At 33.5% G+C, this 24823-nt stretch overlaps 1 protein-coding gene across 2 annotated transcripts in view; it reads left to right on the top strand.

The window, feature by feature from the left end:
* Positions 1–24823, top strand: part of LOC129800767 (thrombospondin type-1 domain-containing protein 4) — a 67770-nt gene that overhangs the window by 38928 nt on the left and 4019 nt on the right. For both annotated transcript variants that reach the window (XM_055845388.1, XM_055845387.1), the window contains exons 7-9: positions 20735–20822; positions 20931–21461; positions 24271–24761. In XM_055845388.1, coding sequence (XP_055701363.1) covers positions 20735–20822; positions 20931–21461; positions 24271–24761 — 1110 coding nt within the window. The remainder of the gene's footprint in view (positions 1–20734; positions 20823–20930; positions 21462–24270; positions 24762–24823) is intronic.

The raw sequence follows: 24823 nt of genomic DNA, 5'->3' as shown, positions 1-24823 counted from the left end.
ATTTTAAAGACCGTTCATTTAAATACAATTTAGATCCAAATTTTTAAGAAATAAACCTCATGTAGTGAATTTCTTTTTATTCTAAGAAAAAAAACAGGGCTGTATCCAGGCCAATGCAATGTCATATATCATAATGTCATATATATGCACAGCTATCTGAAAAAGGCATCGTTTTCAGCGTATTTTTGCTGAATCGATCAGCTGATCGGTCAGCAGTTCTCGAACAAAAAGTGCTAACCATATGGAAATGACACTGCTTCACAAGTATTGTTTTACGATTAGCAAAATTCAGCTAAAATTACATATGTTTTCAGCCGAATTGAAATCGGTTAGCATCTGGTGGTTCTTGCTGGGCTATTTAAAACAGGGGCGTGCAAGAACCGTTGAAACCGAATAAACGTCAAATGAAACATGTACGTCAATGTTCAAAACGCTACTATAACTAACTTATTTTGACGTTAATTCGGTTTCAACGGTTTTTGCACACCTCTGATTTAAAACTTAAAGAACCCTATAGCCAATGGCCGCAGCGATTCCATTGGGTTTCCAGCTGCCTTTTCTGCCATGTCCACTGATTTTACCGCTAAAAATCCGCGTAGAATTCCCTGGATTTTACCGCTAAAAATCCACGTAGGCTTCCGAGATGGAATTTGGCGCTAATTTTTTTCCTAGCGTTCCATGGACGTTTGCGGAACTCTGTAAAGGACCGTCTAATAAGAAATGTCCGCGAGTTTCCATGGACTTTTCTCTGACGAATATTTCCACGGCTTTTCCTATGGATTATTAGCGTATAATCGGCAGTCAGCCCTTTAAAAATTCGGAAAAATTCGGAAAAATCCTCTATATTTCCACGAAATTATCCGTGGAAATTTCCATGCAATGGCCTTAGAGGCTTCCGTGGTTTAATATTACAGAATTCCACGACTTTTCCGGTGGATTTTTTAAATATTTTTTTTCAAAATAATTCCAAAAATTGATTAAAAATTTCGTGGAACTTACATAGAGAATTTCCACACAAAAAAAACATCCACAAATAAATGGACGATCGGTGCCAATTGGCAGCTTAGAACTTGGAGAGTATTCATCTATCAGACGAACACTCAATTGTTCTACTTTTGAGTTGAAAATATTGCTACCATATCGTTCATTTGAGTATGTCTAGCTCGCAAGAATTATAGCGTTAGGGCGAAAAATAATTGCAGAATTTTCGCGTTTACTTCCATGGAGTCTTGGTCGGAAAGATATCAGAAAACATACTCGGAGTATTCAAAGGAAATTTTGAATCAATTTCCAGGGAATGCTCTCAGATATGTTGCAAGAAAATTCCTCGAACTTTTTTTCTAGGAAATCCACGCGAAAAAAAGCTGATAACTCCGCAGAATGCCAAGCGGAATGTTAGCGTGTATTTCCACGGAAACTCTCGCGGAAAAATAGAAGACAAATTCCAGGGAATTTTCTGTTACTGTGAAACTTTGCAGTCGATCGGCTACAGGGAACCTTCAAATCCTTTTTTCATGGAATTTTCAATAACCCGAAGTTCTTCCACATAACGTCGCGATTTTTTTAGGTTAGGTCTAACATAACCTATATATTTTCGAATTCTTTGGTTAAGTAAGAAAATGGCACAGAGGCCCAGAGGAAATTTTCCAAAATTAAATATTCTGTTTATCAAAAAAAAATCTGTGCATCACTGTAATCTTTCTCTTTACATTCCCTTGTTATTTATTTTCAATTATAAACTGATCCAAAAAAGAAGAGTTTCAGCAGAGAATAACATGCATTAGATATAAAGTAATGGAAAGAAAGAAAAGTTGTGGTGTGAGGAAAATGTTGTCAATGATGTCTTTTTGGATGTATCACCGCGTAATTGAGCGTGTCTTATTGTCATCTCATCAATTCATCCGTACAGAATCGATTTCTATCGCCTTTTTCAACTGATCAATGTATAACAATATCGTGTTTGTACTTACACATCTTTCTCCGTATCTTTTCGTGGATGCAAGACTCCACTAAAAGATCGAAAATTGCAAAGTCATTTTTTCTCAGTGTTCTCGGGTGGTACTGAACCGCTTAATACTCTCTTCGGCTTGTTATGAATGAATACAATTAATTGAATAATTTATCACAGAGAGTGGCTTTCCGAGTGTGAAGTACTATTAAAATCGCGCGGTTTTTCATCATCAATTGCCCAAATGTATGCAAAGTCGATCAATTTTGAAGATCACGATCTTCAAGTTTGCTTTTTTGGATGATTTCTTGCTCACTGAATGTGGCGAAAATGATCATAAATATTGTATTTATCTACAATGGGGATCAATGGATGATTTGTGGTTGGAATATTAATCAGAGATGGGAACTTGAAAAGAAGTGGAAAATTTTGCATGATCGATTGAATTCAGGAAATCCTTTGGGCAATTTTATTTGCCTAATGTTTATTTTATTATTATTTTTTTGTTATTTTTCTTCTCTAGACACACCCACATTGTCCTGTTGTAAGAATTTCTAACAATGAGCAAAAATTCATTGATGAGCTAGGGCAGTGGTAAAAAAAGAAGTGACCATAAGAAACATTTGCAACACTTTAGAGCCTCCAAGCAAACAAACAAAAGGCAATTGAACTACAATAAATACCCTAATTGCTCGCTATGAAGTTTATTTGAGTTTTTTTGTATAGCTGAAGCGATTGAGAAGACTCGATGGAGAGGATATGATATTGAAATGTTTGACACTTGACCTGGCATGAGCCATTGTTGAGCCTAATTGACCGGTTCGCTGGCAAGAATACCCCTCTGACGATAAGTCTGTTATTAGATTGTTAAATCAATTTTAGAATGAGAATTATTGGGAAGATGGAAAAAGTGCTAGGAGTAAACCCATAAACAATGATGATAAAATATTATACACATATTAATTACACGTCGTTAATGTGGTGTAAATAAATAATTTAATACAGTATAAAAATATTCAATGGATGACTGACAGTACATATTGTTGTTGATAGGAACTTGACAGTTGTCGAATTTATGTGACAGCTTCATCCGAATATTCAGTGATTTGGTTATCAGAGAGTGGAAAACAAATTCATCAAACAAAAGAAAAACATATTTGTTTTGTTTTCAAATATTTAAAGTTATTTTTACAAAAAGGTTTTTGACATTTCAGTGAGAGCGAATGAAATCTAGATATAGTCATCCCGTTTACTCTCATAGATAAAGAAGAAGTTATTATGCATTGACATAATTGTTTACAGTAGACTCTCGCAAATTCGGCTCTTTTAAGATCGGGCTACTTTTTAATTCGGGCAGCGGTTACATTTGAAAAAAGTTTGTTGTCATTTTTCAAGTTTGATTATGATTATCAAATGAATCAAATATGCTCAAATTTGCCATGGTTTGTCTTAGTTTTGATGTGATTTTGCATTATTGAGGGATTTTCATGCAATTTACGTTATATATGAGTGTGTAAACTCAATATCTATATGCACATGAATAAAAAATCGTTGCATTTCAAAAACTTTGTCGCCCGAATTTCTGTCTAATTCGGCTGACATTTCGGTCCCATATGCCCGAATTTGAGAGAGTCTACTGTACATAAAATTTTTAACCTTCAAGCGTGTAGGAATTAGTTTCATGTCTTAAAAATTTATGAACCTGCAGCGCCAATAACGGCAAATCTGACAATCTTGCATATTGCGCAAACTCCTTATTTTCAAAAAAGCTTTTAATTTATTTAATCATGATCAAAATTAAGCTGATAAGTGCAGAGTTTTCAGTAAAAATTATGTTTATATTTTTCTACGCTATTTTTTCATAAATATGTAAATAGTCGTGTAATTTATTAACACAGTTCGAGTATAAAAAGGCTAAAGTGCGAAATTAATGTGGGTGCAGCATAAAACACTTCTCATCATTAGATGCATGGTAAAAGATGTCTTGCAGATTATGAAGATAATAAGAGATGAGATACTGAGAAATGATCTCCAAACAAGACTTAAAATGCTCAATGATGTAGACAAATATTGATTGAAAGATCATCAAATAAGGAAACATGGTGTTTCAAATAAATATTTCCGTTCAAGCAATTAGGCCAAGAAAATTCTCTTATATTCCAATTTTCCCACAGAAATTAATGATTTTGCCAAAATATATTTCAAGATGTTTACTCTTCCATCAGCCTAAATATTAGATGAAAATTTATCTCCGAATTTTCCTCATTTACATTGTTAGGCATTGCTGAAGAGATTGGAAATAACCTTGATTCGAGCAGGGTAAACAGGGATTATTTTAGAGAATTAATAAACTCCACTGCATTGTTTATTAATTCATACAATTTTGTATAGTTTTAATGATTATAAATACCATGTCTCTGTTAATAGCATTTGGCAAGCCACAAATGCAACAGTAGCATTTTAATCAAGTTAATGCCTCAACTCTGATTGTCGTAAGTCAATTAATTTATGCAAAGATTTACATAGAGGCTGACTCCATAACACTCAGACACTGATCCATGGAGATTTATTTGCCAGAGAAGCAAGAGATGGATGATGCATAAAAATACAGAAAAATGATAAATGAATAAGGAAAAAAATTAATCAAATAGTTGAAAATTAAAAAATACACATTCTTTCATGTGTCAATCATTCTCAATTAATATTTGCGTTGATTGTACGAAAAAAGCGATGCCTCAACTCATTGAATTAGGAGTCTGTTGAGTTTGTAACATTGACCATCAACATTATTGACTCTATGGAGAATTTCTCCTCCAGCATTCTCACTATGAGAGTTCTTTATTTTGGATCTGTCGGTGTTAGTACAGTTGGGAAGATGGGAAAGAGGAAGTGTTGTGGCGGTAAATGTTCTATTTGATGATCGAAGAGTAAGATATTGAGTTTCAAACTTGACTAGTGTTTACAAATAAAAATTGCTAATAGCTTGCAGATTCTCTCTAAATTGTATAAATTTGAAATATGAACGATGCTTTTGTGGCATTAGTTACGCAGATAAACTTTTGGTAGCTTTCTATTTTTGGGATATTGATTCAAAGTTCAATATTAAAGGTCAAAAATTCATTCACTTTAAGAGCAAATTTGATTGAGCAAAGTGGGAACTTGAGTTATCTGATCTATTGCGCTCTTGTTTTTGGGAAAACAACCACAAGGATTTCCTAAAATTGATTTTCTGCATATTTTAAGGGATAATAATAAGCAACAACGGCAACAACACGCCGGAGAATTTGCATAAAATTAACCCATTCCTTACCATGGTATTATACATCATACGCAAATTGAGGGATTTTTGTTGATTTATTTCTGGGCAATTTTTATCCGAATTGCTGTCGCGAATGGATTTTTAGTAGCGTTAGTTATTCAATTACTTGAGAAAAATAGTCCGACAGAGATGAAAATACATTTTGTTATTATTTTCTTGCTCCGCGGAAGGTCATGCAAAATTTTTGCTCAAAATGGCGGACGGAAAATACGACATCCCGTCGAATTTGTTAAAATTGGCCTCTTTCCTCTTTCCTGATTTGAATTCCAGTTGCCAATTGGTGTTCTTGGATAGTTACTCTATCTAAAGCAATAGAGTTTGTAATGAATTAATGCGCAGAATTTAAATTCAGTGACCGTTAAGACGTGTGTTTGACAGAGGCTCCCTGCGCCCCCATATGAGATAAAATTTTTTTCTTTTCAAAAAATTCATCTATTAATCTGTAGGAAACTAATCCCAAAATATGAACATCCTAACTCAAGTATTTCTGGTACATTGACTGAATGGGTTAATACAATTTCCCATAATTATTTGAGAATGAGCTTTGGTTCGAATATGAGATGCTATAATCGGAATTATGTTTACAGACTCAAAATTTTGATAATTCACTGATGAACCAAAAAAGAATTGAACAGTAATTCAATATTGGTCCACCACAAAAAGTGTTTCGTTTAACCAGAAATAACGATTGAACACTCTAGAAGAGCAAAAAATATCGTGTAAAAAATTTTTCTTAATTAAAATATTTCAAAATCCCGATTGCTGTAAATATCTGTAAATCTGTAAATATGATCCTGATTATAGCACCTAATTTCCGAACCAAAAATTTGAGGAATTTCCCAATTTCAAATTGTATTGTTAGATCAAGTAGAAATTTATTAAATTATTATTAACTGTCAAAGTCTCATGCCATGGAACTATCATTCTACATAAGAGAAGTGGTCTAAACTCTAAACCATAAAAGTTAATGTCGAGCGAGATTTGTGTCTCTGATATGTTTAATTTTTCTGAAAGCTTCCTTGAGACTGTGCGAGAACCTGTCTATTAATCAGAAAGTTTTGTGAATGAATATTGAAAATGGAAATATAATTTTTTTATGGTTATTGATATATGTCTCGGCTTAATGTGTGTTTTTTTCTTAATGTCTAATACATAGATTGTCAATTTGTTATTGCCACAAATGATATATCTTTTACGAGCCAAATAAAATATTGATAAAATTCCTGAACTTGCGGTTTTTAGAACACTGAGGAAAAAAGGGGGTGCGATTAACATTTTTTCCTCGTAACTTGAACGCTTTTTAGGTGTAAAACTATATCAACATTTTTTAATGTTGATTTTACACCTTTTTAAAGGTAAAATTAACATGAACAAGGGTTAATTTAACCCCTAATACACCTAAAAAGGATAATATTTACACCGATTTCGGATCAATAATTCAGGGTAAATTTAACATTTCCGGAATGTTATTTTAACTTTTTCGGATTTCTCTCACAGTGAAGGTAAAATGGGCTGCAGATCTATGGTTTAGCCAAGTTCTCTGATTTCTTATCAGTCAAGATTTTTTTAGGAAATTGTCACTTAGGATTAGATAGTAAGGATAAATGATCCATTAGATTTAGAAATCCACTAAAATTGCTTTTCATTTAGAATTTGAGACATTTAGGAACTGGATTAAATCTACAGTCTTAAATCTCTGAAAGTTTATTCGAGACACTCTGTTTATTGGACTGTTTAATATAATAACTGATGGGTCCCGGTCAAAATCCCGAACGCCAAAATCCCGAAAGCCAAAATCCCGAACGCCAAAATCCCGAAAGCCAAAATCCCGAACGCCAAAATCCCGAAAGCCAAAATCCCGAATTATTAAAAGTGTCATAGCTACTCCCACGATTTCACTCGCGCTTGCTGGAGGCAAAGGGAAATCTTCTGTGTCTTGGAAAATTATTCTATACATTTTCCTCCATATAATTTCATCCCTTTCAGGATTTTAAAAATTCGGGATTTTGGCTTTCGGGATTTTGGCTTTCGGGATTTTGGCTGCCACCGTAACTGATTTAATGTTGTAAAATCTTTGTAAAAAGAATCTAAATCCCTTATCTCAGCTTAAATTAAACCTAGAAACACCTTTACCATTCCTATGTCTCTTCATCAATCATTTGGTATTTTCTGAATTCTAGAACATCCCAGTACCGTGTTTTTAGAACATTTATAAGTCTCTTGATGATTTACACTGACTGGGCATTTCCTCTGAAAGTGCTTGTGAATTTTCCTCCTGCCCTCTCCCTCACGGATTCCGTCTGACGGATGTGATTGTGCTGGGAGATGATTCCATCAGAATTTTAAGTGTTACAATTTGTAATCTTTTTTTTTGCTGCTTTTAAATGTGCTTACATGTGTTTAACTTGGGAGGTGGGTGGATGTGCAAAAGAGACAGAAGTCGCGATAGGAAGAAAAAAAAACAAGAATCGGAGAAAAACTGCCAAATGCTGAAGCGTCATCGAAAGGCAAATAATCAAGTCCGTCATTTAGGCTCCAGATGGCTACTCTTATTGCCGTTTGAGTTAATGTTTCTTTGGGCTTTTTTTGCGCACACTTATGCTCCGTCTTGTCCAATTCTCCTCCGGAATCACCATGAAAATGGTGTGTTTCTTTTATGAGTTTCTCGGGGAGTGAAGATTGAAGATGACCAGCCTTGCCAGAGTTCACGAACAGACGCTGATTTTGTTAATAAGTGTAAGATAGGGAGGTATCGAGGGGTTAATATCAATCATGTTTTATACCTAGATTAGATTTGGCCAAATGAATTTCGAGCTGAATTAAAAAATTAAAAATTAAGTAGGTTATATTGATTTTGAATTATATTGATTTAGTACATGTATGTACTAAATCAATTCGCCAAAGAAGTTTCCTAGATCAAAAACTTCAATCATTTGTACGTCAGGTTATAGCCATTCCTTTATAATATTTTTAGACTTTACGATAAGAAAATATGTATGAAGACCTGAAGGAAACCTGGTGAATTTATTTTAGTACTTCCTAACGGACCGCCTGAAGTGTACTAAATAAACAGTAATCTTCAGTTCTTTAAATGTACGTCAAAAGATTGTCCTATTCTCAAATTAAAAGGAAGCTATTTTCTCCAAAACTTTCGAAATAAGCTTAATCGAAAAAATAATTGGCGTTCATTGACAGAAAAAATTAAATAGCTCTAAAATTTCTATAAAAAAAATTATAGGTTGAGGCACAATAGCTTAGTACAGAATCTATTCCAAATGGAATCTTTGGAATTTTTCACAATTTCAACTGATACTACAGAAGTTTTACTTAATAAACACAGTACTAAATTTTTCATAACATATTTCTTGTCAACATCTTATTATTTGATCCTAAATGCTCCAGATAAATCGAAAATCCATTAAGTTTTAGTTTAAAAAATCCCATTTGAAGTAATTTCTGAATTATGGTGCTATTCCAATGAAAAATGTGAAGATGAAATCTTTTTCCTAAACAATTTTGTTTAGTACACGACTGTTCACAAGTGCTTTGCGTGATCTACTTTTCTTTACGTTGGTTCTTGTCACCTTGTCACCGCAGAGAAATCGAGTCGAGACACAAGGATAAAAAAATTCGATAATGCAAAACGACTTTAGAACATTAAAGTGCTAAAAAATGTTCAGGAGATAGATTTTCCCTTTTCATTTAGAATAGGTTAGAATAGCACCATTAAGCTATTCTACCCTACCCACAATTAAAATAAAAAAAATATTTGTGATATAATTAATGAATTGTATTAATGAATTTCTTTGTAATTGTATAAATCAGTACAATAAATATGAATTGGAATATATCCAGGTGACAGGGGGACAAAATGACATTTGGGTTTTTTAAATCTGGTTAACGGTTTTTCTATTTTGTGCTTTGTGAATTTATTTTCTGTCGAAAAACAACAGAATTTTCTTTGTCGTGCGCTTATGTTTCATTTTATACCACAATTAAAGTATCAAAGGCTTTGATAAAATGAAAATAACATTTTAATTCACACTGGACAAGCTGCATACTTAGTAAAAAAAAATTGAATTCATCAACCGTCACTGTTTGACAGCTGTCAGCCGAATATCGAAGTCCTGGATATCGGAGAGAGCTGTGTATAAAACGAAGTTGCACCTATTTTTTTCAGAGCTCTTCCTAATATGGATCTTACAATTACCTTAAACTGTACTAAACATTACTAAAAATGACTGAGTCAAAATTGAAAATTAAAAAATTTTACTCTGGAGGTTGGTTACCAACGCTAAGACGGCGGTGGCCGCTATCTCACAAACATTGAAGTCTTTGTACACGTATATCTCTATCTAAATTTTTGCTTTCAAGAAAGAGCTCTAGCTCAAAAGCAGTACTTGAAATAAATGAAATGAAATGAAAAAAAGTCAGGATTAAGACTACTCTCGACATAAAGAGATCTGGCGATACAAATACACATTCACTGCAACTGATCCAAACAAGGGCTGGTCAGGCATACAGAAGCCGAGATATAGAGCTGTAGGACCGCCTTGGGGGTTAAAATAGAATAGAGTAAAGCACTCTTCAGATTAAAGGTTTAGCCCAGTTCCCGAAGGTCTCAAAATCTTAAATAGCGAGCAATTTTAATGTTTTTTGATAACCCTATAGGTCACTTATCTGCAATAATCCACTCCTAAGTTAAATTTTTTCGAAAAATCGTGATTGATAAGAAATTAGAGCTGTAAAGTCATATGGCTAAGTCTTAGGTGTGAAGCCCATATAATGGGAAGTGCATAATGGGCCAAAATAAGTGGCCTGGATGCAACGGAACCGATAAAGGTTTAAGCCGGTTTAACCCGTAGACAAATCTCAATCTTAATCTTAAGTGTTCGAAACCTTAGTATGTGCAAACTTTCAGGCCTCCCATATTCAAACTTTCAATTCTGCGAAAACTTAACCGACGATGAGGCTGTGATTTCGATTATAGCACCTTATACCTGAACCGAGTATTTCTTCTAAATAACAAAATCTTTTTGCGTGTTTCCCATAAATCTTCTGAGATAGAAGCCCCTTGGATGGGTTTGGGAGTGATACTCAATTAAGAATCTTCTTGACGTCAGTTTGATGGGTTTTTCAGCGGGTGGAAAATAGTTTTATTGCCCGTTGGGCCTCTTTTCAGTGGATCTCGGGAAAAGATTTTTCTCCCTGGCACAATAAGTTCTGCCTTGGAAGTGAGAGTGAATGAGAAATGCCAAAGTCTGATATGCGTGTGTATATTTTAGATGACGAATTAACGAGTTGAACTAGTGTTTGCTTTTCCACGGGGGAGACCTCATGAAGTGGACGCTTAGGAAATTAATTCACAGTGTAACTTGGACGCGAGCAGCACAAGAAGTTGTTCCTCTCTCAGCTCCAAGAAAAAAATTACAAAAAAAAAAAAATAATTAAATTGTGCGTGATTTAAAGATTTAAATCTGTGAAAGTTTTTAAGGGTTGAGGGGCTTGTAGACTTATGATTTTAATCTCTAGTGATCTTCAAGCTTATTGCTACAGTGTTTTGTGTACTTATAATTTTCCCTCAAACTTTCTCCCAATAATGTGCAATCTCTGAGAGAGAATCCACTTGAAATTATTAATTTACACCATGCCGAAAAGAAAATTTCCTCTTGCACCTTTGAGAAAAATCAATCAATTGACCAATTCACAAATATTGCACATAAAATTCTCACGTGAAGTGTTGTATCTGGTTAAACCTTTAACTATTTTGTGATGTATCTGGTTAATTGTGGTGTTAGTTTATGCGGTGGATTCTTTTGAGGATTTCAGCCTCATTTCATCTCCAACCAATTGTGCCTTATACCTCGTCAAATAATATTGGCAAATTCATTTAGTTAACTCAAGTTTTAAATGCATTTTGCATGCAGAAAATATTCTTCAAACATTTGTGCAGACTTTTTGCTTCTTTTTTTTTGGGCAAAAGGTCTTCCTCCCCAATTAACTTCGAAACGCAATTAAACTAGAGAGTCTCACTCTTGGGATCTTTGGAGTGGTTCGACCAAGAAGAGAAGAAACAATGCCGACAATTTTTGTCTAATAACAAGTTGAATAATTTTTGCCTTTGAATTTTATTTATTTTCGAATAGGCAGATGGGAATTTTTTTAGACGTTATGCTATTGAGGAACAGACTTGTGATGTTTGGAGAGAAGCTTTCAGGCTCCGGTGCTTTGTGATAACGATGGAATTTTATTTATTTTTCGCGAGTTGTGTTTTGTAAATATTCCACGGGGTTTAATAGGGTTGCTCGTTGTGTTGTTTTGCAATTATGTAACATAATGTTTAGCGGAAATTCCTCAATAATAAATCATACATTCGTGGTTTTGATAAATGTTTAAAACGTTAAATTAATATGAAGATCAAGAAAAATTTTAAACTTACGATTCACAAGTTTTTACAATATTAAAATATTTATCTGAGACTTGAAATTCTTCAAATATCCATAATTTATGATTATTGTGTCTATCTTTATGTTAGAATTGTAGAAAATATATGGGAAAACGGGGTAGTTTACGTGTATTAATAATATTTTACGAAATAATAAAATTAAATTGTTAGAAAGACAATTAAAAATTATTTTTTTCTATCACTTGGATTTAATGATTTACGAAAATCTGATTTCAAATTGCACTTGTGGCCATACTCCAGGCACTAGGGGAAAGCGCGCTGCATTCGGACGATTTATGTTTCGAACCTACCCCCTGGCAAGTGGCCTTCAAAGTTGAAGCCACTTTCTCACATTCACATACAGATTCGTATGGAAATTTTTCTACACTAGTGACCGTTACACGATATATGTCACAATTGAGGTGTGCCTTGTACACAGGACTCTATGCCTTGTACAAAGGGATAAATATTCTATATGTCCATCTAAAAAGTTTTTCGTAACTCGAAGTGTAAGCTGAGTTTGGAAGCAATTTATGAGTTGGCTTCAAGCCAAATAAAAAATATTTATATGGCTTCAAGCCATATAAAAAAAAACTTTAGTTAGGGGTTAGTTTCGAACAATTCATTTTTTTTAATGTGTTATAAATGAATTTGGCCCATTATAATAATATACTTTACTAGCTAGTCCAATGCCTCAAATTTTGAGAAAACAGCTCTCGGTGAAATCCATAAGGAACATTGAGAAAAAATTGAATTGTCCGAAGCTTAAGTCGTCCGAAGGTAGCACGCTTTCCCCTACAATTTTTTCGTTTTTTGGTACTTAAGTGACGATAGATTCAATTCTACTTAACTGATTTAATTTTTCATAGGAGGAAATGAAAGATCTTTGAATGATTGACAATTCCTTAAAACTAATGAAGTTCATTAAACCGACACCAGAGACGCTGTATCCTCAAATATACCAGAAAACACAGAAAAAATTGCATTTTTAGGCAATTTTAAGGTGTTACGTGGGTCAGGAAGACTCAACAGCAGCAATACAGAAAAAAAATTATTCATTAGAAATCTTAAGCAGATAAATGTACAAAATTTGAACTATATTTTCTTAAACTTTCATTTAACAATTTTAATAAATCAGTCGTTTAAGCTCGTTTTTGTAAAACCTTCGCGGTAGTCTCGATTATTCTAGGTAGGGCAAACAGAGTATTAGATAATGGTATCTTATAGTTTACCTGCTAAGGAATCTTGAGGAAACTAGGGGAGACTGGGGCAAAAAGTCACAAATCGAAAAATTTAAAATTCAATATCTTCCAAGATAAAAAATAGCGGCTTTTCATCTCCGAAAAACGTTTTTTTTTTAATTAAGTCTTGTATTTATCCGCTCCCTCCCTCATTATTAAAAAAAATTATTTTCTTTATCTTTGCAAGACCTTTTCGATGGTAGGGTTATATTAGATTTAAACTAGAAACCAGTTTGAAGTTTAAAAACTTGAAAATTTTTTTACAATTTTCGATTAAATGTGAAATTTTTTTTGAAAATCTATTCGAGAAACGAAAAATATGTCAAATTTTTCAAACAAATTGTTGCACTATTTACCAAAAAGAATTTGATTATGAGGTTATGTTTGACTCAATCTTGATTACTTCCAAGTTTTACGCTTTTAGTACAAATTCTTCACAATTTTTACATCAAATAAATAAAACCATCGGTTTTGTTTTTTTTTTTTTTGTAGATGAGTTTATAGAAATTTAATAAATTGTAACCAAAAAATTCATTAAATCCCACATAGGGGAAGGTGGGGCTATATTGAGTTGTGTGGTTATATTTATATACGATTTTTTCGTATATTTCTAAAAGAGGTAGGGCCTTACAAATATTTTATTTAGTTGCATAATTGTTTTGCAGAGCTATATTACATTACGTAAGGTCCAGTTTCCGTTAGAAATTTCCGAAAAAATCGGATATCAATGTATTCCTACAGTTAAGTAGCCCCACTTCCTCCTATTTGTCAAATCTTTGGCCTCAGGTTCATTTTTAAATCAAGTATACTCTTCATTTATGGTAAATTAGTGATAAAAAATGGTTCTGCGCGTAAAATCTATGAGAACTTTTAATACAATCATTTTTGAGTTTGAGGTTATGTTGAAAATTATCTAAAATTCTACTACTAACCTATTTTGTAATTTCACTTATTTTTGTCTTGTCTTTTTATTTTTATTTTATTTATTTATTTTTTATTAGATTTCGAAATACAACCTTTAATTCTAATCCTTTAATTCATTTATCCTCTGTTTAGAATATTGGCTAATATAATAACTAAATTGTCATTTTGTCAGAGAAATTACTATAATTTTTGGACTATTTTTGTCCCTATAGGGGCTATATTTGGCAGAATTTTGACGAAAGTGGCTTCCAATGTGTAGAGGCCTTAAACCCTTAAAGGGTTAGGGGAAAGCGCGCTACCTTCGGATGACTCCAGCTTCGGACAATTCATTTTTTTCTCTATATTCCTTATGGATTTCACCCTTAGCTCTTTTTTGAAAATTTCAGGCATTGGATTTGCTATTAAAATATAATATTTTAATGTGCCAAATTCATTTGTAACACATTGAAAAAAAAATTATTTGTGCGAAGCATAAATCGTCCGAAGGTGGCGCGCTTTCCCCTAAGTGTTTGAGATGATTTAAAAAAGAATAAAATTATGATACTTTTGTCTAATCGCGTTCTTTATTAATTGAAGTCAACCTGGAGGACTAGTACCGTAGATGCGGGTTACTGAACTCCTGAGGTGACTTTGCATTCCTGCTTTTCGTAAGCTTTTCTTTAATTTTAACTCTTATGGATTCTCTAAGGACCATCAAGACACTTAAGAATGCTGTTTGGACCATCCTTGAGTTCTAGAATTAAAGAAAAGCTTAAGAAAACAGGGGTGCAAAGTCACACGCATCTACAGTACAAAAAAAATTGAGGATAAGGACAACATAACCTCTCTTTTAGAAACAACATTTCTAGAAAATTAACCTAATAAATATTAATTAAATTTCTTGAATAAATGTTTTAAAATAATTAACGTTATAAGAGTTCAAATACTTACTGTGTATCTGTCCCCCAAAAATAGCAAAATTTTTATACAGATCGTTCAACTGCGATGAGTCAAATAGACTCCATCTATTGAACTTGTAATTGTCACCCAAAAATTTATTTCGCCACAATTTATCCATAATTCCAATCACGTTTTCTAATTTACGATCTCCGTGAAAAGAATATGACATTAATTTTTTGGCCTATAAAAACAACTATATTGGACTTCGAAAAAAAAACAACCAATATTGAAAAACACAATCTCAATTATGTATAAAAGAAATATAATTGTGAGGAGCGTGCGGCTTTGTTAAGCGATCTGGCGACATTTAATTCTCAAGTAATTGAAAATCCATAAAATGTTGAATGATGGAACAAGAAATTCTTAGCGGTCACATGCCAGCATACTAATGGTATAATTTTGATATAAAGAAAATTCACAGAGATGGATATTAGCATAATATTGGTTATATTGTAAGGCCAGCAAGAGGAGTTCTATAAAATCGCTAAAGCGAAAAGGATGGAACGATTGGGTATCGTATTTGAGTAAATAGAGAATGAGGCAAAGCATGTGTGTTAATTGATTGGAGATAAAATGCTAAAATTTCCTGGCCATTCTCAATCTCAGTACATTGAGGGTATTGCGTGTGCCTCTGGAGAGCAAATGTTGTCTAATAATTTGCTTAATTGCTTTCAGCTAATGATTGATATAAATTAGTTTGGGATATACTGTTTAATGATAAATAATCAAAGGAAATTGTCTTTTTCTTTCTCAGCTTCCATCCGTTCTCAATGTAAAAATTTTCTTAGTCCGCTGAGTCATATTGGCGTGTTTAGAAGAATTTAATTTTTCCTCAAAAGAAAACAAACAATGAAAATTTAAAGTCAATGTTCGATATATTTGATTCATTCCAAAAATAAGATTTTTTTCACATCAACCACTCTTACTTTTAGGATGTAGCAAAAATCAATATTAGAAGAATTTTCTCCTAATTAAAGAATAATAAATTAATTAGTAATAGGATTTAGGAAATGGAACTAATAACTTAAAAATCAGACTGTGCGATGAGCTATATTTAGTTCTTGGGTTATTTTTAAAGCTAATTAATATCTAATTTTAAAGATATTCCTTCTGTATTTCCGGTATTTCTTTTTTTAATTATTTAAGCAATTCATTATTTTGTTAGGGTGAAGTAACCACTTATCGCCACTTTTAGAAAAATGTAAAATTAATTTGATTATAAATTTTGACCCCTTATTATAAGAAATCTCAAATTTGACACAAAGTTATGCTCAGCGCACAATAACTTTTGTTTGTAAACATGTTTTCAAAATTTCCTATGAGAGTGAGCGAGATGACTAGATCTAGATCACACTCACTCTCACTGAAATGTCAAAAACATGTTTACATAACAAAATTTATTGTGCGTTGGGCATTACTGAGATGTATTGACTCCAGATTCGTCAAAAAAGTAGTACTCCAATTTAATACTGAACTACTTAAAAAACTGATTTTTATTAACAATGCAAAAATAACCACTTCGTCGCCACTTTTTACCACTTTTCGCCAGTTTTTTAACTACTTCTCGTCGCCCTCTTGAAAACGTCCGAACTCGATTATTTTGGGCAATATTACGCAAAGGATATATTCAGCATTTTTTTTTCCTCATGACCACCTTATTATTACTCACTTTAAATGATTTTTCTTCGGTTTTATTTGAGAAATCAAATTATTACAGTAGAGTCTCGCTATAGGCCATCGCTCTATAGTCCACAATTTATCGACCGTTGATTTTAAATCACTGATGTTTTTTAGTACGCGACATGCAATGTTGTCATAATTATTTTAATATTTTTGGAAAACTTTATTGAGTAGTTGTGATAATTGTGATCCATAATGAAGAGAGCAAGTACAAGTACCACAATTGCAAAGAATGTGGAAGCCGTCGAGCAATTTCAATACTAAAAGTCGTTGATATTTTTAAAAAATTACATGGACTATAGTGCGACCCAAGTGTCAAATCTGGAACCAAATATGGACTACAGCGAGACTCTACTGTATACTGTTGCAGAAAGTAAACAGAGCAGATTTGACAATTGAGAATCTACGAAGTGAAGTTAGCGTCACCTATTAAAAAGCAATGGCGACAGGTGGTAAAATCAATTCAAAACATTACCACTTTCCGCCACGCCTCATTTTTACATAAAAATAATATTAAATGAAATTTTAATAAACTAAATACTAATTTTATGTATTCTACGAATGTAATTAAATATGCAACAGACAGATTATTTATCCAAAAACGTAAATTTTGTTTGTTGAAAATTTGATGGCACTTGTTATATTTGGTATGAAATATTGGATTCGCTGCACTTGCTTAAAATATTGCTCTAAAAAATGCTCAAAATTTTAAATACAAAACGAACAATTGTTATTTTTCGACTCCTATACGCAGCAGCAATAAAAATACAAATAACTTTGCAGCTCATTTATTTCATAAATCGTGGAAAATAGCGATTTCAATATAGGTGGCGAGAAGTGGGGCACTGGCGAGAAGTGGGGCACTGGCAAGAAGCGGTGATTTCACCCTACGCTTTCATAAGATACATTTTTTGATTAGTACAAAGTCAATTTTGGTCAGAGAAATAGTAGGTTTTCGTTCGAAAAATTATCTTATAGTATTACAATTTTGCAGAACGTCCCATTTAGATATTTTTTCAGTAAATTGTTCTATTCTATTGAGTAATTCAATTCATGAAAAAAGCATCTTGCCAAAAACTGATTGGTCTGACATTTTTTTGTTTTCCGATTTATTACCTATTTATAACCACTTGGAACCGATTCCAATTTGTCAGGAATGTAAAGACCTTTCCAACGAACCTAAACTTGCTTCAATCGGTTGAGAAATGTACTCTTTGCGACTGTTTAAAGCTTGAACTTGAAAAAGACTATTCTTACACTTAGAAAAATTGGTGTAAAATTACCCAAATCGATCTTAAATTAACTCTTTCACTGAGAAAAAAAGAGGCTGCGTTTAACTTTTTTTTGTCATAACTTTAACACTTTTTGGGTGTAAAAATATTATATATCAACATTTTTTAATGTTAATTTTACACTTTTTTAAGGGTAAAATTAACATGAAAAAGGATAACTTCAACCCCTAATACACCTAAAAAGGTAATATTTACACTGTTTTCGGATCAGTACTGCAGGGTAAAATTAACTTTTCCGGAATGTTATTTTGACTTTTTCGGATTTCTCTCAGTTTTACCGTAGATGCGGGTGACTTGGTCCCCCTACTGCTTGTCAACTTTTCATTAATTTTTTTTAAGAATGGTCCTCACCGATCAAACATGGTAGATCGGATCGGTAAAGGCCATCCTTTAGTCCAAGAATTAAAGAAAAGCCAACGAACAGGACGGGGGCAAAGTTACCCACGGAGGACAAAGGCACCCGCATCTACGGTAATATTTAGAAGAGTTGATTCTACTCTTTTCTACCACAACTTTCTTAAATAACCTCGTAAATACTAATAATTTAAGCGAAAGAGGTTCGTTATTCCTTTTCTAAAAATGAATGGTATTTATCGTATCGTCAAGCTTTATTGGTTATGTCTCTTTAATCTTTTAACAGTTCCCAAGAAATCCCACCCTTCGTTGCAATAAATCCAGATTATCTCTCCGTAACTATACAGAGTGTTACCTTAAGAACAAATTGGAACAAATTAAGAGTGCAAAGTGTGTGAATAAATTAGGGGTCAAGGGATCATGAAGAATTACATTCAGCACGTCACTCTATTCGTCATCTTGGTGAGTATTGTCCTCGAGGGAGAGGATTTCTAAAGATATTTAAGATTTCAATTTGTTCCTTTTTGTGCATCGCAATCTTCGTCACAGAGAGATTGCTAATTTAAATGTAATCCTCCATATAACACAAATCATAATCTGTGATGTTTCCTTGGCATGTCTGTCGTCCAAACTGTCGTAAAATATAATATGGAGAATTGTATGTGATATTATTTAAAAATAAGCCGCAAGAGATGAAAATCGTAACAAAACAGACTTGGCTCAAAATGGTCTGAATTTCACACTTGCTTGGCATTTTTTTTTCTATTTATTTTTATATATTTTTTGGTTTCATTTAAACCTTATTTCGGGCAGACGAACAAATGTGAGGAAAAATTAATTTTCCGCCATCAATCATGCACAATGCGTGATTTTTTCGTGGTTAATTTGTCACAATTTCTGCATTTTTGTTGTTTCTCTTTCCCTTTTGGTCAGATTGATCTGGCTGGGCACTGTCTGGTCTGATATCAAGGGGTGATTCATTCCATAATCTGACTGATCAAGTTACTTTTGTGAATCTTTTCCCAAGTTTCTCAATGCTTTTCTTAGATTTCTCGCGGGATCGTCAATATATTTTTTTTGTTTCTCATAAGTTTACTCGGAATTCGCTAAATTTAGTTCGTGTTTCTCATGTTTCAAATGTTTCGCGGGACTTTGTTTTCCCGTAAAATTTTATAGCTTCTTCAATTTCTTTCTTTTTGTTAAATTTTTCGAATTTGTAAGAGTTTTAAAAAATAATTTGAAGGTTTTTCAGGGTTCGTGAAATATGTTTTCTTTGGGGTCTTGTATTTTTTTTAGTTGTCTTCGGTTTCATCAAATATTTATTGTGTTTTTTAAGTTTCGTTGCACTTTACACTGCCCATTACAGGTTTTTAACAAAATTTCTTAAGATTTTTGTCAAGTTTTCTGGATTAGAATGTAGATTTCATTGATCTTTCGGAATTTATCAAATATTCTGAAGGTTTTTCTGGTTTCACGAAACCACAGAAACTTTCTTTGATTTCTTGTAATGTTTTTGTTTTTATTATCTAGCCGCTCATAAAACCTGTTGAAAATTTTTCTGTCTCCAGAAACATTTTTAGAGTTTTATTTTTAAATTCTTTAATACTTCTTTGATTTCTCAGATTTTCCAAAAAATGTGTTTGTATTTTATAAAACTTTTGTACAAGGTTTGTTGTAGCATACATGAACCCCTGTTTTTTTTGTGATGACTATTATTAGGTGAGATTCTAAACAATCTCATTTTTGATTATCCGCTTTTTCATATTTTTTTTAGGTTTTTCAGTAAAATTGTCAAGATTTTTGTTAAGTTTTCTAGACTATTTGAGAATTCTCTCGCGTATTTCATGTTTCGCCAAACCTTTCTTGTATCTTTCGGCTTCCACTAAGCTTTGCTTTAATTTGATTTTGATTTTTGAGTCGATTTTTCAGAATTTTTCAAACATTCTGAAGATTTTTCTGATTACACGAAACCTTCGAAGCCTTTTTGGCCTTTTTTATGAAATTTCTTAGGGTTTCGCAAGTTTATGAATTCTTTTGAACTTTCTACAGTCCCGCGAAGTATTTTTCAGGGTTATTTGTTTAACGTTTAAAGTAGATTTAATTAAGTTAGAGCGTTTATTAGTATTCTCGGTAGTCACGAAACCATTTTTTTTATCCTTACGTTAAAATTTCAGGTTTGTTGGCAAACTTATTTTGCTGTTAAATTTATTAGGTTCCTTTTAAAAGTTTTTTTTTGCAAAAGAAGTTTAGTAGCAAGAAATGATACACAGTGACAACCTTCACTTCATCACCGTGTATCATTTCTTAAACATATTTTACTGACAAGAAAAATATTTTGAAAGCTTTTCAAATGTCGTGAGAAAGCTTTTATTATGTTTTTTTGTGATTTTATAAAATATTTCTTAGGTTATCGTATTTCATGATTCATTATTAGAGGTTCTATAGTTTCGTAAAACATTTCTCCGGGGAATTGTCATGGGTTTCCCTTTATGAATGACCCCTTGTGTGAAATTATGTTTCTCAAATTAATTCCGGACGCTAAAAAGCGCTCAAAGGGATTGGTGCTGACAAAGATAATAATTCAATTTTCAGATGGTTCACAACAGTGGCATCATCGTTGGAGCCTACATGAATAATGGAGCAGTCCGGTGCGGAAATTTGATTTGTCGTCCAATTTCTGGTAGGTGAAGATGAGGTCTTTACCAAGAATTCTCACCCCATGTTGCTCCTCAAAAGAAAATGCGCGCGAATTGAATTGTCACGATTTTTTTAAATTAAATTTTTGCAGAGATTTTCACAAAGACTCCTCTGCCCACTGGCTATGTCCACATTGCCACAATTCCGAGTGGTGCTTCCAATATTTCCATCACAGAACAGAAGAATTCAATTAATCTGCTGGTTTTGCGCAATGAGAATCAGTCGTCAATCATCAATGGGGACTATACTGTGTCTTCGAGTGGAATTTACGTGGCAGCTGGAACGACTTTTGACTATCGACGCATTGATAATGCCATTAATGGTGTTACTGAGTGGATTACATCCCTCGGACCAACTGCTGAGCCCATTCAGTTGATGGTGCTGGCACAGCAGACAAATCCAGGCATCAAATATGAGTATCTTCTGCCCATAAATGCACTAACACAGTCGGGCTCTGAAGAGGATGGCACTGAGAGTGTTTCGGCAGAAACTGAAACTCCCTCCAGGGCTTCCACACTGAAATCTGGATCTGAAACTGAGAGTCATCCCAGAGTTCATCGCAGGAGGAGGTTTCAGTGGAAGATCCTGAGGTTCCAACCTTGCAGTAAAACCTGCGGAGGAGGTAAGTTTCCTCTTTTGCTTTAATTCTGTTTCATTTATCTGTTACTAAATTTAAATTATTAAAGTTTAAATTATTTTAAAAAAAACTTAATAATTTTCGATAAGTAAATATGTCCACAAGTAATAAAAGGTGAAGAGAGTGAGCTTCATTGGCAAGAAGCATAATTTCTGAGTAAACAAGTTCCTGAGTAAAAGAACTCGTGAGCAATTAAATATTCCGAAAATGAAGTTCTGAGTAAAACATTTTAAGTGGCTAAAGTTCTTAAGTGATTAAGCTTGCTAATATTCTAGCACTGAAGTGAATAAGTTTGTGATCTGTTATGTCATAGACACGCTTCCAGCTTAAGCCGAGAGACGGCTTTAGGTAATTATAATCAAAATCAGGGGCCTCTCGACATTTCATTTTTCCATACGTTTTTGCATAGGGGTACTGAAGACTATTGGCAAGTTTTTTCCTAAACAGAATTGACTTATCAGTCTGATATTTTTCGAAATCGTCCATTAAAAGCTATCTAAAAATACATATTTCATAATGCTCGCCGAAATAATACAAGAACTACGAGCAAATTTGTTTAAGTCGCGGTACAATATCTGCAAAATTTTTACAAGTAAAAGTGAAAAATAGCTTCACTTTTTATTACGCTTGATGGGCCCCTGATCAAAATAGTAATCTTACTAAATTTCCATCAGTTTTCCACTAACTAAAGCCGTTTCTCGGCTTAAGCCGAGGGACGGATTAGTCAACAATTGATGGAAATATAATCTGATCATTATTTTGATTATAATTATGTTAAGCCGTCTCTCAGCTTAAGTCGTATGTGTGTCTAGTGCATTAGAGTCGTGAGCTGTAAAGTTACGAAGTTAGTCAATAAATTCAGGAACGTGAATGTCCTGAGTTCGTGAGTAATTAAATTTGTATCTAGTTACACTTTTCAAATAAAGTGTGTAAGTGTGCAAGTTAGTAAATAAATTAAAAGTGTGGTTAAAAGTTAACAAATTTCCCAGTGAGTGCTTGTACTGAATCGTTTTAAACATAAATCAATTTATTCGTAATGTATATGGTTCTAGTCCGAAGAAGTTCGTGAATAACTAAATTATTCAATAACCCAGTGTATGAGTACCAAAATTCGTGCATAATTAAATTGTTGAGTTAAACGTATCTGATACCAATAAGTTTATGAATATTCGACTGCGTGACTAATAGACCATTCGCAGTTTATCTGAATCGAACTCAAAGAGAGAGTATCGTTTTTTTCTTAATTTTTTGCTGTTCTGGAGTTTTCGGTAAGAGTTATCGACTGTCTGTTTTCGGTGACCCCACATAAGTCTATATTGACTACGGGAGTCTTTCTTCCTCCCCGAAGACGGCTTCAAAGATTTCTTTCTTTTTCGAATATGTTTTGGAGGTAGTCCGTTCGGACATGTCATTCAAAGACACCTCTATAACGGCTAAAATTTTCGACATCGAATTTTCGAAGATCAAAATTAAACCACTCTGAAGAGCCTGAAAGGCCTATTTCCCAACCAATTTGCTCAAAGTTGGATATTTTGGAAAGGTCTTGAAATAACCAAATCAACCATATGAAACTCATTCGGCAATGTATGGGAAAATACCCGTAACAAATTTATTTCATTCATTCATTTTCAACCGCCTATTACTCTTGATGTCACGGGCCTAGGTTAGCAGCCCACGCCTGTCGATCATCCGCCATTTAATTCTTTCGCGTGACGCTTTTATTCAGCAAGTGAATTAATGTAAAATTGAGTTTTTCCTAATGCTCTATGATCAAATATAATAGTTCAGAGAGGAAAAAAATTTTCCATTGCGTGAAAACTCGGAAAAACCCCGGGTCATATATGACCCTGTTGTCCTCAAGGGAAGTGTACATACCATTTTCAAAATCTATGTTACGGGATTTTTAAGAGTTTTTTTTTGCTTAACTAATTTGGCAAAAAACCATGGCAAACTGGATTGTCTTGATGAACACTGTACTCCTGGTGTTCAAGAAATCTTCCTGGTAATCCCTTGAACAGTCACTGTCACAATATTTTGAGTGGTATTTGGCAAAAATAAACTTATCCACATATTTTTTCACACACAATACAATTGCACAATATAAGACGCTTGCAGAATACTCTAAAATATTGCAAAATATGTTATAATTCATCAGATATAAGATGAAATGTCCAGGAGCAAGATGTCCCACCTGCATTTCACAAAGAAAAACAATGTCCCAACAACATTTCGCTATAGGTTTGGGACGAAAACACTGTTACCCTTCGGGACAATAGGGTCATATATGACCCGGAAAATTCTACATGCTTTTCTGGAAAATTGAGAGTAGTTTATTATATCAAAATATACAATATACAATCTTTGGATATTCTATTTTGTGTTTCTTAAGAACTTTTTGCTGAAAAAAATAAATGAATATAAATAATTTTGAAAAAGAAAAATCATTTCACAAAGTTCGAAATTCGTGATTTTTAATCTCAAATATTTTCTTTTCCTGAATATCTGGAGTCTTGAGAAAATTAGCAAAGAATCTTACATCCTTCTATTATGATGTCGTGCACAAACCGATAAATTTCAATTAATTTAAATAGTCAAAAAAAATTGTTTTTTCCCCGGGTCATATATGACCCTAATGACGCGAAAGAGTTAAGAGCTCTTTCTCTTTGGTCGGTAGATTTTCTTCCTGATAAGTTCTTGAGTGAAAAGTTGCATTTTTCAAAATTTATTCCGTATACACATTGCACATTTATTCGTTTTGTTTTAGTTTTTATTTTCAAAATAAATCTTTTTCTAGGTATTCAATTGCCAATCATAAAATGCATGAGGGATGGTTCCGTGAAGATTTCTCCACCGAAGAAATGCTCTCACTTGGCAAAACCAAATTTGGCTGATCATCAGATCCGATGCAACGTGCAGCCTTGTCCGGCACACTGGAAGATCTATCCCTGGTCGGAATGTCAGTGTGAGTCGAATGGCAGCGACGAGCCCTTCCAGACCCGGGAAGTGCGATGCGTTCAGGAACTTGCTGGAGACCGAGTGATTAAGGTGAACAAAGCTGCCTGTCTAGAGGCTCAGCCTGAAACCAAACAAACCTGTGAGTGCTCGAAATTGGTCAAGCCGCCTCAGCTGGAAGTTCACAAGAATCACCTAGCGCCACTTTACTATCAACATGGGTCAGAAAATGCCACAACTCCGAGGCACACGAGGAATCAGCACCAGCACTTGGGCAGGAGACCCTCAGGGAGGAAGGCGGGCGTTTGGCTCGTATCTGAATGGACTAACTCTGTTAGTTTGTTAGATTTCTAAGACCATTTTGATGATGGCTTAACTCTTGGCTTGATTTTCAG

Source organism: Phlebotomus papatasi, chromosome 2 (genome assembly GCF_024763615.1).
Source record: "Phlebotomus papatasi isolate M1 chromosome 2, Ppap_2.1, whole genome shotgun sequence".
In the NCBI taxonomy this organism is placed as follows: domain Eukaryota; kingdom Metazoa; phylum Arthropoda; class Insecta; order Diptera; family Psychodidae; genus Phlebotomus; species Phlebotomus papatasi.
This window is presented reverse-complemented; position numbering and strand designations above follow the sequence as displayed.